This window comes from Melozone crissalis, unplaced genomic scaffold (assembly GCF_028551555.1).
Source record: "Melozone crissalis strain CALT ecotype California unplaced genomic scaffold, PUWL_Pcris_2 ptg000086l_1, whole genome shotgun sequence".
Classification (NCBI taxonomy): Eukaryota; Metazoa; Chordata; class Aves; order Passeriformes; family Passerellidae; genus Melozone; species Melozone crissalis.
Genome location: NW_026535863.1, coordinates 1,193,642 through 1,206,531, shown reverse-complemented (window position 1 = coordinate 1,206,531; position 12,890 = coordinate 1,193,642). Strand labels below are relative to the sequence as shown.

Genomic DNA, 12,890 nt, shown 5'->3' with positions numbered 1-12,890 from the left:
ATGTATTTTCTGTCCTCTCTGCCTTTGGGTCCCAAGGAGCAGCTTGCCCTGGTGCTTGAGAATCATCTCCAGCTTACCTGAGCCTTTATTTCTCTCCAGGTGTGGAGCTGGCACAGAAGCACTGGGATCTAGAGGGGTGATTCCCACTGTACGCTCATTTTCATTGGCTGTGGTTCTCAGATGGGAAGGAGCTGTGGTTGGGCCTGTTCTCCCTTGCTAGTCTGCAATACATAACAGAGCCCAATTTTGTCTCAAATAAGAAATACCCTACCAGGCTCCTTTTTGGAGAGTTCTGCACATGAGGTGGGTTAGTGCACCCAGGGTCCCTTACTGGCAAGGAGGAATTCAGGGGGTTTGATGAAAAAATCTGCACCATTTAAAATGGCCAAGGAAGGACTGTTCATCACAAACTGGGTTAGCCTCTGATTGGAGTTTCCAACTGATGTCAGCCTTTAACAGGGTCACAGAGGGATTAGTTCCCGTTAGACAGGAGCTTTGTGGCTGACCCACTGCCGGGTGATAATGGGTTTGTGTGCATTCTGCCATGTGAGCTCCAAGTGTGTTTTTAATGTAGGCATAAAACCAGGAGGCTGAAAGGGACCTCCTGAGTCACTGAGTGTGCTCCTTTCCTCTCAGAGGCAGCAATCATGGAACACCTTTGCCAAGGCAAGATCATAGATGTGGGAACAAAGAATGTAGGTCAGGCTCACAGGGTGGGCATCCCAGGAAGGGGGGAATTGCTGCAGTTTACTGAATGGATGTGTTTCTCTGGCAAGAATTGCTAAGATATTCCTTTGGATCTTACTATGAGCTGCTGTCTAGCAAAATAATGAAAGAGCTGTCTCTTTTTTTTTTTGTGTCTGACATGGGAGAGACTGCAAGTAAAATGCTACTTGCAGTTTTCAAAAGGTGTTGAAAAAATATGAGAGACTTCAGAAAAAAGCCCAAGGAAAAAACCCTTTTATTTGCAGGACTGGGAAGCTGGTTCTGTAAAGAGAAGGAAAAAGGTATTTGTTTATTGAAAAATGTCTTGAAGCATTTCTTCTGGGAAGGATTCAGGAATAGCTTCTTTGGCAGCCAGCAGACAAGGGATTTGGTTATAAAGGACAGGAGGATAAGGGAGGAAGAAAAGCTGAAGCCAACCAACTTGTAGAACAGCTTAGCAGGGAGGTTGGTAATTTCTTGTTCACTTGAATTCATAGGGGTGGGGGTGGTTAAATTTTAATTAGTGAGTTTGGGTGAGGTGCAGGTTTGCCAGCTGAAATGCAGTGCTCTGAAGCCTGACATCCCTGGAACTGGTCAGTTGGGAGCTGGAATATGGAAATCACAGAAATAATTCTGCTGACCATTTGTAGTCCACATTACTGCTTGAAATATTAATGTGATCCTTAGAGCGTGCCTTCTGCATGGCTGGATTTGTCCCTCAAGTTTATAGAAGAGTCTGGAATTTTGAAGTCAATCTCATTTTTGCCTGGATTTGATGACAAGTTTATAATAATTGCAGACCAAGGTGGGCACAGGATTTTGTTTGTCCCTTGTAGGGTTATAACAGCCAGGGATGGACAGGAGAACACAATAGAGTAATTTCAAATGGAGAGTCCTGGTGGAGTAAGAACTGATTTTTTTAGGAAATTAATGTCTTCTTTATTTCTGTATATACTTAATGCTCAGCATGGCTGTTGGAAGACACTTCAAATTGAACTACTTACACTTTTAAAATTCATATTTTAAAACAGGGGAATCCAAACCAGTTCCTTTGAGGATGTGGATGGAGAAGGCAAATCTTACTGATTCCCAGGCAGGAGCTTTAGGGAAGAGAGCCTGGAGAGCTGGGGGTGGGGGCTGGTCTCTTCCCCAGCAAAGCTGCTCATGTGGCTCAGCAGCTTGGCAAGTGAATCCTGAACAGCAAAGCTCCCTCTCGTGGTGCTGCTGCCTTTCCAAGTGCATAAAGGATTTCTGTCTCACAGAAATGTCTTTTCATGGGCCTGCAAGCAAGCATCGCATTTGGCTTGGTAACTTGTGCTTCAAAATGTGTCCAAGATTTTTGTTGAGTAAATAATACACTTATTAAAGAAGAGTTGAAAGTATCTTGTTTAGGACTTCAGGAGCTTGCCATACTGTGGAATAGAGAAAGATAAATATTAGCCTTATTTGTTATATCAACTTTGAGTAGTTTGGATGCTCCAAAATAAACTTGTTGTGACTTTAAATGACTCAGTGACAGTCAGGATGGACTGTCTGCTATACCTGCTGTCATTTCTCCAGATGGTGAATGGCTGTGGGTCTGCAGCAGTGTCATCTGTCACAGTTTGTGTGCTGTGGGATGTGCTGTAGTGTGTTTGTAAAGCCAGGAGTGGTTTTATGGTAATCTAATGTGAAATATTATGTATGGTGTTGTTTCCCTCAGCTCTACCTGCGCTACTGCGGCCTCACCTCAAGTCCTTGGTGTAGTTTTGAGCACCACAATATAAAAAAGACATTAAGCCATTGGAGAGCATTCTAAGGAGAGTCACAAGAATGGTGAAGGGTCTGGAGGAGAAGGCTCATGAGGGGCAGTTGGTTTGTTCAGCCTAGAGGGGAGACCTCACTGGGGCCTTCAGCATCCTCATGAGGGACAGGTACTGATCTCTTCCCTCTCATGACAAGTGACAGGACTCGCAGGAATGGCTGGAGCTGAGCTGGGAGATGTTTAGGTTGGATGTCAGAAAAAGGTTCTTCCCCCAAAGGGTGCTGGGGCACTGAACAGACTCCCCAGGAAATGGGCACAGCTCCGAGCCTGTCTGAGTCCAAGTGTTTGACCAACACTCCCAGGCAGTGGGTGGGATTGTTGGGGTGTCTGTGCAGGGTCAGGAATTGGATGTGATGATCCTGATGGACTTGGTGATCCCTTGCAACTCAACATATTCTATGGTACCTGCTTAAAAACCTCAGAAGCTGGAGTCAACTCTGTGTTACCTCTCATTAATCCAATTTACCATCACCCAGCGGAAGCTCTTGCAATGACTTTCTCTTGCTGAAAATTAAACATTTTTAAGGCTGTTAAATGTTTGATTCTGGCTGATGACCCCATCTGCCTGATAGGCTGAAAAGTCACCTTCTGAAAGTGCTGTTGAATAAATGGAGCTCCCAAAGCTTGTCTTTGAGAAACAGCTGACATGCCATCAGGGCTCTTGGTGTGTGTGTTGGTCATTCAGTCATTGGTAAACTTCAGAGCTGCAGGAGTAGGAAATGCCTGTTGTGGCAGCTTGTGTTGTCTGGAGTCGTGTTACTCTTCCAACACAGGAGGTGACTGGTGCTTTGCCAGAGCCAGTGTCTTTGGCCAAACAGGAAAGGCTGTCCCCAAACATGCATCAGGCAGTAATAAATAGACCCATGGAGATCATGGAGATAATCAGCTCATTCTGGAGCAGGATGTTTCGGGTGCCAAGCTGTGAATGAGGTGTTTCTGTAAGATCATGCACATAAACTTCGTCATTTGCTTCCATAAGCAAAGGGGACTGGCCTGCTCTGTGCTGTCTGGCTTGGATTGGGTCTGTGTCTGCCCTAGGCACCCTTGGAGCTGGATTTTTTAGTCTGAGCATGAGCCAGAGCCTGTAGGAGCAGGTAGATCCTGTTCCTCCTGTTGTGCCCAGTGGCATGCAGGCTTTCCTCTGGGCTCTGCCCAGAACAGCACCTGTGCCAGCAGACATGGGGCCTGACCAGAAATCTCCTGTGCTGTGCCCTCCCTTCCTTGGCTGCCCTGACTGTTGCCAGTGCAGTAACTGCAGGTGGTAGCCCTGAAATGCAGCCTAGGCTGGTGACAGTTTCAGATGTGGTATCATTGCCTACATGAGCTGAATTCTTGGCCCTGTTCCTCTTACTCCTGGTTCTTGTCCCCTGCAGAGCCTTGTTAGAGGGTCTGGTTTGGGGTAATGCACAGTCCATATGGGAACAGCCTTGGCTTGCTGCTTGGCAAGGCCAGAGGCAGCACAGCCCTCTTGGTTTCATTTACTCTCAGCCTAAGCAAAGCTCCCTACAGTTCTCCCCTGGGCAGTTTAATTCAGTCCCCAGTGTCTCAAGGGCCCTGTGTGTCATTGCCACTGTGTCCCCTCCTGGTATTGCTGCCTGTCTCCCTGTCTTTGGTACAGAGCACACTCTGGAGCTGTGACTCATGATGTAACCAGTTGGTTCAGCTTGAGAGTCAGATTTGTCCTGTTGAAGTACAATACTTCAAATCCTGCCCAGTTGTTCCCAGTTGTACTTCTCATCTTACAGCTTGAGGGCTCTAAATGACTCATCAGACAGCAGGATATTAGAAAAGAATGTCAGTTCTCTTCCTCAGACTTGGTGGTTTCATTGCATTTGGTTTTCTGGCATAAATAGGCAGTCAAAGAAGGGTTAGTGTTATCAAGTTTCTCAAGAACACATCTTTGGGCACCAGGCAGTTTTTTGGTTAAAAGTAGGAAAATAATCAAGACATGTATCCCACTGGTCAAGGATTGAGTATTCTCTGGATAATTTGTCATCCTGACCCCCTACCATTGTCTAATTTCCAATTCAAATGTTAATTCCAATCGGAGTTGTCAAGTTGTGATGTGCTGCAAGTGCCTTGCAGGATCAGAAAACTTCTATTGCCAATTCTGAGTTCTGCATTAATCAATACAAGCTTGGTAAAATGTATGGATTGGTGGCTCTCTTTGCTCTTCAGCTTCTCCACACTCTTGGTGAATCTTGCCCCTTGTTTGTTTGTAAGATAATTGCTTTGCAAATCGTGTATGATTGGTTTTAACTCCAATTTTCATGTTGTCTGTGAATCTAAAATAAGAAATACTGTGTTTATGATGCTGGTCTTACTTCAGTTGCCTCAGCCACCCAATGCTGAAGAAAGGTTTTCGTTTTCCTGAAGCAAAGCTTTGTCTTACTCCTTTGTCAGTAGCTCACTTGTGCATTATCTTCATTCTGTAGTTAGTGATAATAAGATAACTTTATATGTAATAAATTCCTGTCAAGTTTAAATCAAATCTAATTTAGTTTTGTGAAGTTGTGTATTGGCAAGCCAAGAGTGGGCAGTAGTTGTCAGAGATCTCAAAGATAAAACAGCTTTATAGTTGTGTTTATAAATAACACTTCAGTTGCAGGTACTTTATCATAGTAATAATAATCTTTTTTAAAATTGGTCATATTCCAGCTCTTCCTGAGTGTTTGCAGCCAAGGAAATTGTCAAGCATTGGCACAGGTTGCCCAGAGCAGTGGTGGAGTCGCCATCCCTGCAATTGTTTGAAAGATGTGTGGATGTGGCACTTGGGGACATGGGTTAGGGGTGATCATGGTGGTGGTGCTGGGTTAAAAGCTGGACCCAATGATCACAAAGGGCTTTTCCAGCCTTACTGATTCCATGGTTCTGTGCAGGCTTACAATGCAGGACAGGTTTCAGTTCCAAAATGTAACTGATTTTGTGGTTCCATTATCTGGTTTTGAGGCACAGTGGGGTGTTCTGAGGGGCAGACAATGGCACTCACTCCAGGTATCTCACCTTGCTGCTGGCTTGTTCCTGGTGAGGGGATTTGGGTGTCAGCACAGCCCTGGCTCCCTGACAGGTTGGGCTGTGACTGCTGAGCCCCCTCTGCACCAAGTTCTGGTGGGGCTGAGGAGGCTCTGGAGGCCACGGGGGCATCTTCATGCTTTGGGCTCCCCTGGCTTTTGACTGTCACAGAAACTCCTTTCCTTTTCCTGCTCTTTTGATGGAACCCTTCTGTTTTCCAGGACTGGCAGCCTCCATTTGCGTGCGATGTGGACAAGCTTCACTTCACACCAAGGATCCAGAGGCTCAATGAACTGGAGGTAAACTGGAAAGCTGGGCAGTACTTCTGCTCCCAAATGTGTCTGTGTGTTTTTGGGAGGTGATGTTTGCCAGAGCTGGCCATGAGCTGACAGCACTTTGGACCACAAACAGCAATTTTTAATTAGCACGGAAAATTCATCTGTTTGAGAACCTGGTTAGAAACATTCCAGGCATAAAAGTAATGTTAATACTCATTAAAGGAACATAATTTAGGCCTTTTCCACACAGGTGCTTCAAAGTAGTTAAACTGTCCAGGGCCATAGATCTGTGTCTGTATTTTGTACTCATACAGCATCTTTCAAAAGGAAAAGAGATTAAACACTTGGAGTGCTTTAAAAATAGCCAGCCTTTTGGAAGAAACAATTGCAAAATCTGGATTCAGTTTGTGGAAATTTGCTGTTCACAAGCACTTTCATTCACTGCTTCAATGAATTGACACTAAAGGGGAGTGTGAGGAGTTCTGGTTGGCTCAGTGCTGGTACCATTTGGGATAATGGTGACTCTATGCCTGATTATTCTCCTGATTCTTGATTTTTAAGGCCCTGAAGTGGTTGTGTGAAGTGCTGGGGAGGGGCTTGGAATGCTGAGGGGGTGATTTGTGTGACCACAAGCTGTTCAGAGCTCCCTGGAGTTTGCAGACAAGCTAATCTGTACAGATATGGCTAGTTTTTACCTTAAAATTAGAGAATGTGCTGAAAATAAAATATGTCAAAATTTAAGCTACTGCTCTTACATAGCAGCAGTGCAATGATCTAACTGTGGTAACTGCTGTGCAACCAGCCAGACTTTCCTTGTCCTGACCCATTTGTATCTTTAAAAGTGAAACAAATGCAGTTGTGAGTGAGAAAGGATAACAGAAAAAAAACTTCAAAAATTAAAAAAAAAAAGATTTCTTTTTTGCTTATTGCAAATAAACCAAATAATAATAAACTATTGCAATGATTAATGTAGTAAATGCAGTAAATCCTGACAATGCAGCTGGTTTAGGGAGCTTTTAGCAGTAATAACTTACTGTTTGGCTGTTCTCCCAAAGTACTTTTCTCAGTGCAGTAAAAGGTAACAAAAAGTGACTCAAGGAAAGATACAAATGCCATCAATGGTATCTGCATGGAATTTATTTTTCTTCAAATAATGAGAGGGAAAAATGCAAAATTACTCTTGCAGAGGGCAAAGCTGGACAAGCAGCTCCAGCTGCAGTGCTGTAAACCTTATACAAAACCTACATTGCTTTTGGCATGCAGTTCACTTGTTTGGTTGATTGGTTTCAGGCTCAAACTCGTGTAAAGCTGAATTTTCTGGACCAGATTGCAAAGTTTTGGGAGCTTCAAGGATGCACACTAAAAATTCCACATGTGGAGAGGAAGATCTTGGATTTATTTCAGCTTAACAGAGTAAGACCATTATGGAAAAACTGTCCTGAAGAGCTGCTATGTTACCTCAATTCCTGGGATGGTATCACAGTGGGTCAGGGGAGGTTTTGGGGTATATCTAAGCTGAAAAAAGTATTGTTTTGTTTAAGCTAACATAGCTGATGGGACAGTAAGAGTAAGAATACATTATCAGGGAAAGACTGTAAGTAATACATTATCATGGAAGTTTTCCTGTGAGCTGCGAGATCACCTTAAATTTACAGCTCTTCATTAAAACTGAGCTTGGGTATACTGGTCAAGAATTAACTTAGGCTTAATTGGAGAAAGTTCCTGAACAAAGACAAAAGTAAGAGAAAAAAAAATTTCCATTAGAAATATGGAAGAAAAAAAAATCAAATTACTTTTAGGATGAAATTTGTTAAACTTGTGGAGAAGTTAATGTATACTCATAGCAAGAGATGGGATTCTCCAATAGGATACATTCTTTCTCTTTTTTTTAATGTTTAGGGCAGTTTTTATTGGGAAATTTTGACCTTATTTTATAGCACTTGTTCCAGTGAAAAGGACTGAGTGTCCTGTGCTAGAAAGTTGTGTTGGGATACAAAGTGACAAATTGCAGCCAAATAAGTTCTCAGAGTAGCCTGAGTGCACATGGAACACAGCTGCTGACTTCTTTGTAAATTCAACAGGTTTGTAATTCCTGAATTACAGTAATATATTACAGGAATTACAGGTTATATGTTACATATTCCAGTTATTTTCCTAAAACAACTTCGATGTCAAGTATGGTTTTTTAAATCTATATTTTTGTTGTTTAAAATGTCAATTGGAATGTTGTCCTGCCTTTTTCCTTGAACACTGATAGTTTTACCATTAAATATGTGACTATTTTATTTTCACTTTTTAGCTAGTTGCAGAACAAGGAGGATTTGATGTGGTTTGCAAGGAGAGAAAATGGACCAAAATAGCCATGAGGATGGGCTTTGCTCCTGGCAAAGCCGTGGGCTCGCACATCCGCGCGCATTACGAGCGAATTCTCTACCCCTACAACCTGTTCCAGTCAGGGGCGAGTCTCTTGGTAAGCTCTGCTGAAACCAACTGCTCAGTTCATGTAGCAGCCACTCTGGGAGGGTTCTCTTGGTTTCTGGAATGTTTGTGAAGCTGCATTTTGTGCCTGGTGTCATGCAGGTGACCAGATGCTGTGCTCAGCAGTTCAGGAAGCCACAGGCAGACTTTTCATTAGAAGTGAAGTTTTTAGCATTAGTCCTCCCAGGTAACCCCTGACTCCTGTTTCCAGCAGTATCTGTTGGTGTTCTCTCTCTGCAGTTTACCAAAGCTTCATGATAAGGGATGTTCCTGTAATGATTTCTGTAAGGCCAAGTACTGCTGCATTCATGGAACATTCCAAACCCATCTCTCTTGCCACAACTTGTGGGCCTGAGTGGGCACATGCCTAGAGTGACTCAGGGACTGTGCCAAGCCATGGCAAGGTTGTGGCACGTTCACTAAGGGGGAAAAGTTGCAGAAAGCTTCCTGGCTGCTGTAGTGATGTTAATGGCGTGACTTGGGATATTTTTCAAGCTTAAATCTTCATCCTTCCTAGTCATCAATCTTTGATTTGGCCATTAAACCATAATTCAGGGTTGATTGAGAGTGGAGGCCACATAATCTCTAATGAGGAATAGGTCTGATCTTTTAGAGCAGCAGTCATTTATTTGGAAGACCAAAATTGGTTGCGGTTGCCAACATCCGTTTTTATTTCTTTGAAATGCTCTTTCCGTGATGATCTTTCTAAGACAGGAGTGCTGACCTTTTTTAAGCAATAAATGCCCTAATCCTGTTACAAGCAATATCTCTGTGTACAGAAATCAACACAGGCCTTTACACAAAGCTACCAAAATGAGGAAGGGATTTCATGTAACTCCAGAGAGGTTAGAATTAGACTTTTTCTGTAGGTAGTGACAATTATTTCTCAGTGAAGAACAGCTAAATTCTGCTGGCTCTTCAGAAAAAGGGGTCTTTTGCAAACAGGATAAGAACAAAATAGAGTTGAAGATAAAAATCTTCATGCTAAGGAAACTGCTGGATCAAAAATAGTTTGACTTCCCTCAAACATTCATGTTAAGTAATGGAAAGCAGCATAATTTTCTAAAGGCATTTAATTGAAAACTTGGCATTTATATTAGGTCTGAAAACTGAGATTTCTTTTTGGGTTTTTATTGAGCCTGTGTGTTTGTTACACCTGTCTTTGCTGCCATATTTTTGAGGTGCCATTGCACAGGGAAAGATCTCATTTAAATTGTAAAACAGTGAATATGGTACCATAGTATCCTGGGAATAGAAATTTCCTGAGAGTGTCTGTCACACAGTTAACACTCACTTCATGGCTTGCTCAGTATTTAACTCTTTTAGAGGAGGAAAAACCTCCTTAGATGAGGACATGCTTCATTTCAAATGACTTTTCAAGCTCTGCCTTGCAATGAGCACTTGACATCTGTCCAAACCTGTGTGGAGGCAGTTCTAGACAAGTGATGCATGGAAGGTTAACTTATTTTTTAGCTCCTCCCCTCCCCAGACAGTTAAAATATTCCCCTCCTATATGTGGCAGACACAGATTTTTTTAATGACCTGAGAGAATTCACAGAAACAAGCTGAATTTAGCTCACTTTTCACTCTAATTTGATTTTTTTTTTTCCCTGACAGTGTTGTCTTTCAAGTGAGTTTGTTTTACAATACATTTTTTGAGTATCATGTCAAATGAGATTCTTTTTGGCTTCCTTTCATATGTTTTTATTAAGTGGTGCTTACCCAGATGCTTCTTGTGTAGGTGTTTGTTACTGTGTGTCTGTTCAGTGGTAATGTAAGCACCTGAGCTGTGTTTTTGGAGAAGCTGTGGCTGTTCAATGTGACAGCTGTCAGTTGGAGATGTGCTTCCTCCTTCAACAGCTTGTTGAGAGAAGCTCTTCATGCAGCTCTGGTGCTCATCCAGACAAGATTACTGCTTGTATTCACTGAGTCTTTTGATTTTTTTTTCTTTATTTGGTAATACTTGAAATAGTCATTGCTTTCTTTCCTGCAAAAGCCAAAAATATGAAATTATGTAGTTTCCACTAATGACTGTGCCATAACTTTAATCTCCTCTAGATCTGTGTATAGCATTATCTGTTTGTGTGGTTTCAATACATGTTAAAGTGGCTTCAGGAGTTATTTTGACAGATATTCCAGCTGGAGATATTTCTATCTACATGCTGAAATAATGAAACTCTCTGGAGCTGTTCAGAGGGGAATAGACTGGAATAGCATGTTTTCATTAAAGCTCATGTTCAGTCCAACAGCAAAAATTCCTTAAACCAGCCAGTTTGTAATACCCAAAGCAGCTCTCCACAGGGGGTATTTGTTTTCCTCTTATTTTGAAATTGGACTAGACAGGCCTTGGGTATCCCCAGAGGAGTTGCAGTGAACCTGTTGGTACTGGCTCCTGCCACCTGACCTCTCATTCCCAGCTGTAGTAACTGTGTGGCATCCCAGAGGTCACACTGATTGCCCAGAGGGACAAGTGTCCCCTGCATGAACTGAGGTGTCCAGGATCTTCTGTCAGTGCACCTTCTGTGGTGCATTGCCCAGATGTTTCATGATTTAAAGTGCAGCTACATTTTGGGGGCCCTCAAGGTGGTCTTACTTCTGTTTTTCAGTGAATCCAGTTGACTCAGTAGTTGTGCATCTGGTCTCTTTTCCAAACTAAGGCTTTAGTGAGCTTCATACTTCCAAAGATTTATATGTGTGTGCCCCTGATAGAGATATTTCAGTGTAAGACATTTTGTTGCTATAGGACACAAAGTAAAACAACACGGACACACAACTATCCAAGTTATAAAAGAGGGAAGTTTAATTTCTGACTCTAACGTTTATAGATCTCTAAAAGTGACAAGAGATTAGAGGATGACAGTGCTACCTCTCCAATGACACTGAACAAACAGTTTATTAAATTTCTTCTGCTCCATAAAAAAATACAAAACAATAAGTTATTTACATAAAGTGTGTCAGAAAGTTTGTTACAAGATTATAAACATTAAAAAGCTTAGAAAAACTTAAAAAAAACCAAAACAACAGACATTTCTGTGGCATCTTCATTGTTCCTGGAGAGCAATGAGCACCTCTGGAGCATGATGGGGTTTACCCTCCATGGATGTGTAACAGGAGTAAACCAGTTGTATTCTGCAAGTACAGGGAACCTGACTGAGTGGCTTTTGTGTAAATTGCTACCAGTTTAATTACTACTGATAAATATCTAAACCTGGAGGACATGAATTGTATCCCTTTTCCCCCCCAGTCTTTTGACTTCCTGAAGGCCTTGAGACCATTCCTGCACTGTCCTTTTTCTGCTAAAGGAGCTGCTCCTTTGTGGCTTCAGCTGAGGGGTTTTCACTTGCTCCCTGTCACTGCTGAGGGTTCAAGGATTGTGTGTGCAACCATCTTGTTGGAATCTAAGGAGATCACGGTCAGAGTGTGTGGGATGAGCTTCTGGGGACTGGTTGATGGAAGCACAACCTCACCAAAGCCTGGTTGGGACAAGGGGAGGGCTGCAGAGATGGCAGCTGAGTCCTTGGTTGGAGCCAGTTGATCATCAGTGTAGGGGTAAAGGAGGGACAGAGGAGTTCTCATCCTTAGACCTTAAAAATTCCAGGTGTTCTCTTGCAGCTGGTACTGTGATTAACAGCCATTCCTTACCACTGCCTTCGCCTCGGATTAGAGAGGCACTGGGAAGTGTTTGTGCTTAAATAGGTGGTGAAAGATCATTATTTAGGAAATGTCTTCTGGTGTTTTTTAAAGGACAGTGAATCCTCTTTTTTCAGGGGTTTGGGGTGTTTTTTGGTTTGTTTGGTTGACTTTTTCGGGGTTTTGTGGGTGAGTGGGTTTTTTTTGGTTTTTTTTTTTTTGTTTGGTTTTTTTTGGAGGTTTTTTTGGGTTTTTTTTTGTTTGGGGTTTTTTTTTGTTTCTGGGGTTTGGAGGTTTTTTAGTTTAGATTTTTGGGGGTTGTTTTGGTTTTTTGGGCTTTTTTTGTGTGTGGTTTTGTTTGGTTGGTTTTGTTTTAGTTTTTTTTTCTTGTTTGGGCACTGCAATGAAGTGAGGCACAATCTGTTGGTTTTCAAGGTTTTCTTACACTTTTGTTTAGAAAAAGCTGTTTGCCTTCTAGATCTTTGTTTTCAAGGACCATATGTCCTCTATTATCAGAAGCAGTAGAAACTCTTTTTTTTTTTCTGATAATTTTGGTTTTCACCAAATGAGGAAATGAATGATTCAAGGACCCAGATTTTATAGAAGTTCTTTTCTCTTCTCTCATTTTCAACCTTTTCCCACTCATTTGCTCTTTCTGCTTGTCCATTTTCTGTTCTGAGAAATTGTTGTTTTTGCTATCTTCCACTGATATTGATGTCACATCATCTTCTTTCATCTCTGGTAGATGCCTCATCCATGGAAGCATTTAAGGCCAGGTTGGATGGGTCTCAGCCTTGTCTAGTGGAAGGTGTCCCTGCCATGGGACAAGGTGATCTTTAGGGTCCCTTCCAACCCAAACCCTTCTGCAATCCTGTGGTTCTGGTTCCAGTGGGAGCTTTAAGGCTCTTGTGGAGAGGCAGCTGCGGTGCTCTGGGGCTCCAGACCCAACCTTTGAGCATCAGCCAGGACTCGCTGGTTGTGTG

The 12,890-nt window shown here is 42.5% G+C and overlaps 1 protein-coding gene across 1 annotated transcript in view; it reads left to right on the top strand.

Annotated features, from left to right (window-relative positions):
• KDM5B (lysine demethylase 5B) overlaps nucleotides 1–12,890 on the top strand; it is a 59,842-nt gene that overhangs the window by 6,872 nt on the left and 40,080 nt on the right. Inside the window, exons 2-4 of the mRNA XM_054290754.1 lie at nucleotides 5,743–5,820; nucleotides 7,090–7,212; nucleotides 8,099–8,269. Coding sequence (XP_054146729.1) covers nucleotides 5,743–5,820; nucleotides 7,090–7,212; nucleotides 8,099–8,269 — 372 coding nt within the window. The remainder of the gene's footprint in view (nucleotides 1–5,742; nucleotides 5,821–7,089; nucleotides 7,213–8,098; nucleotides 8,270–12,890) is intronic.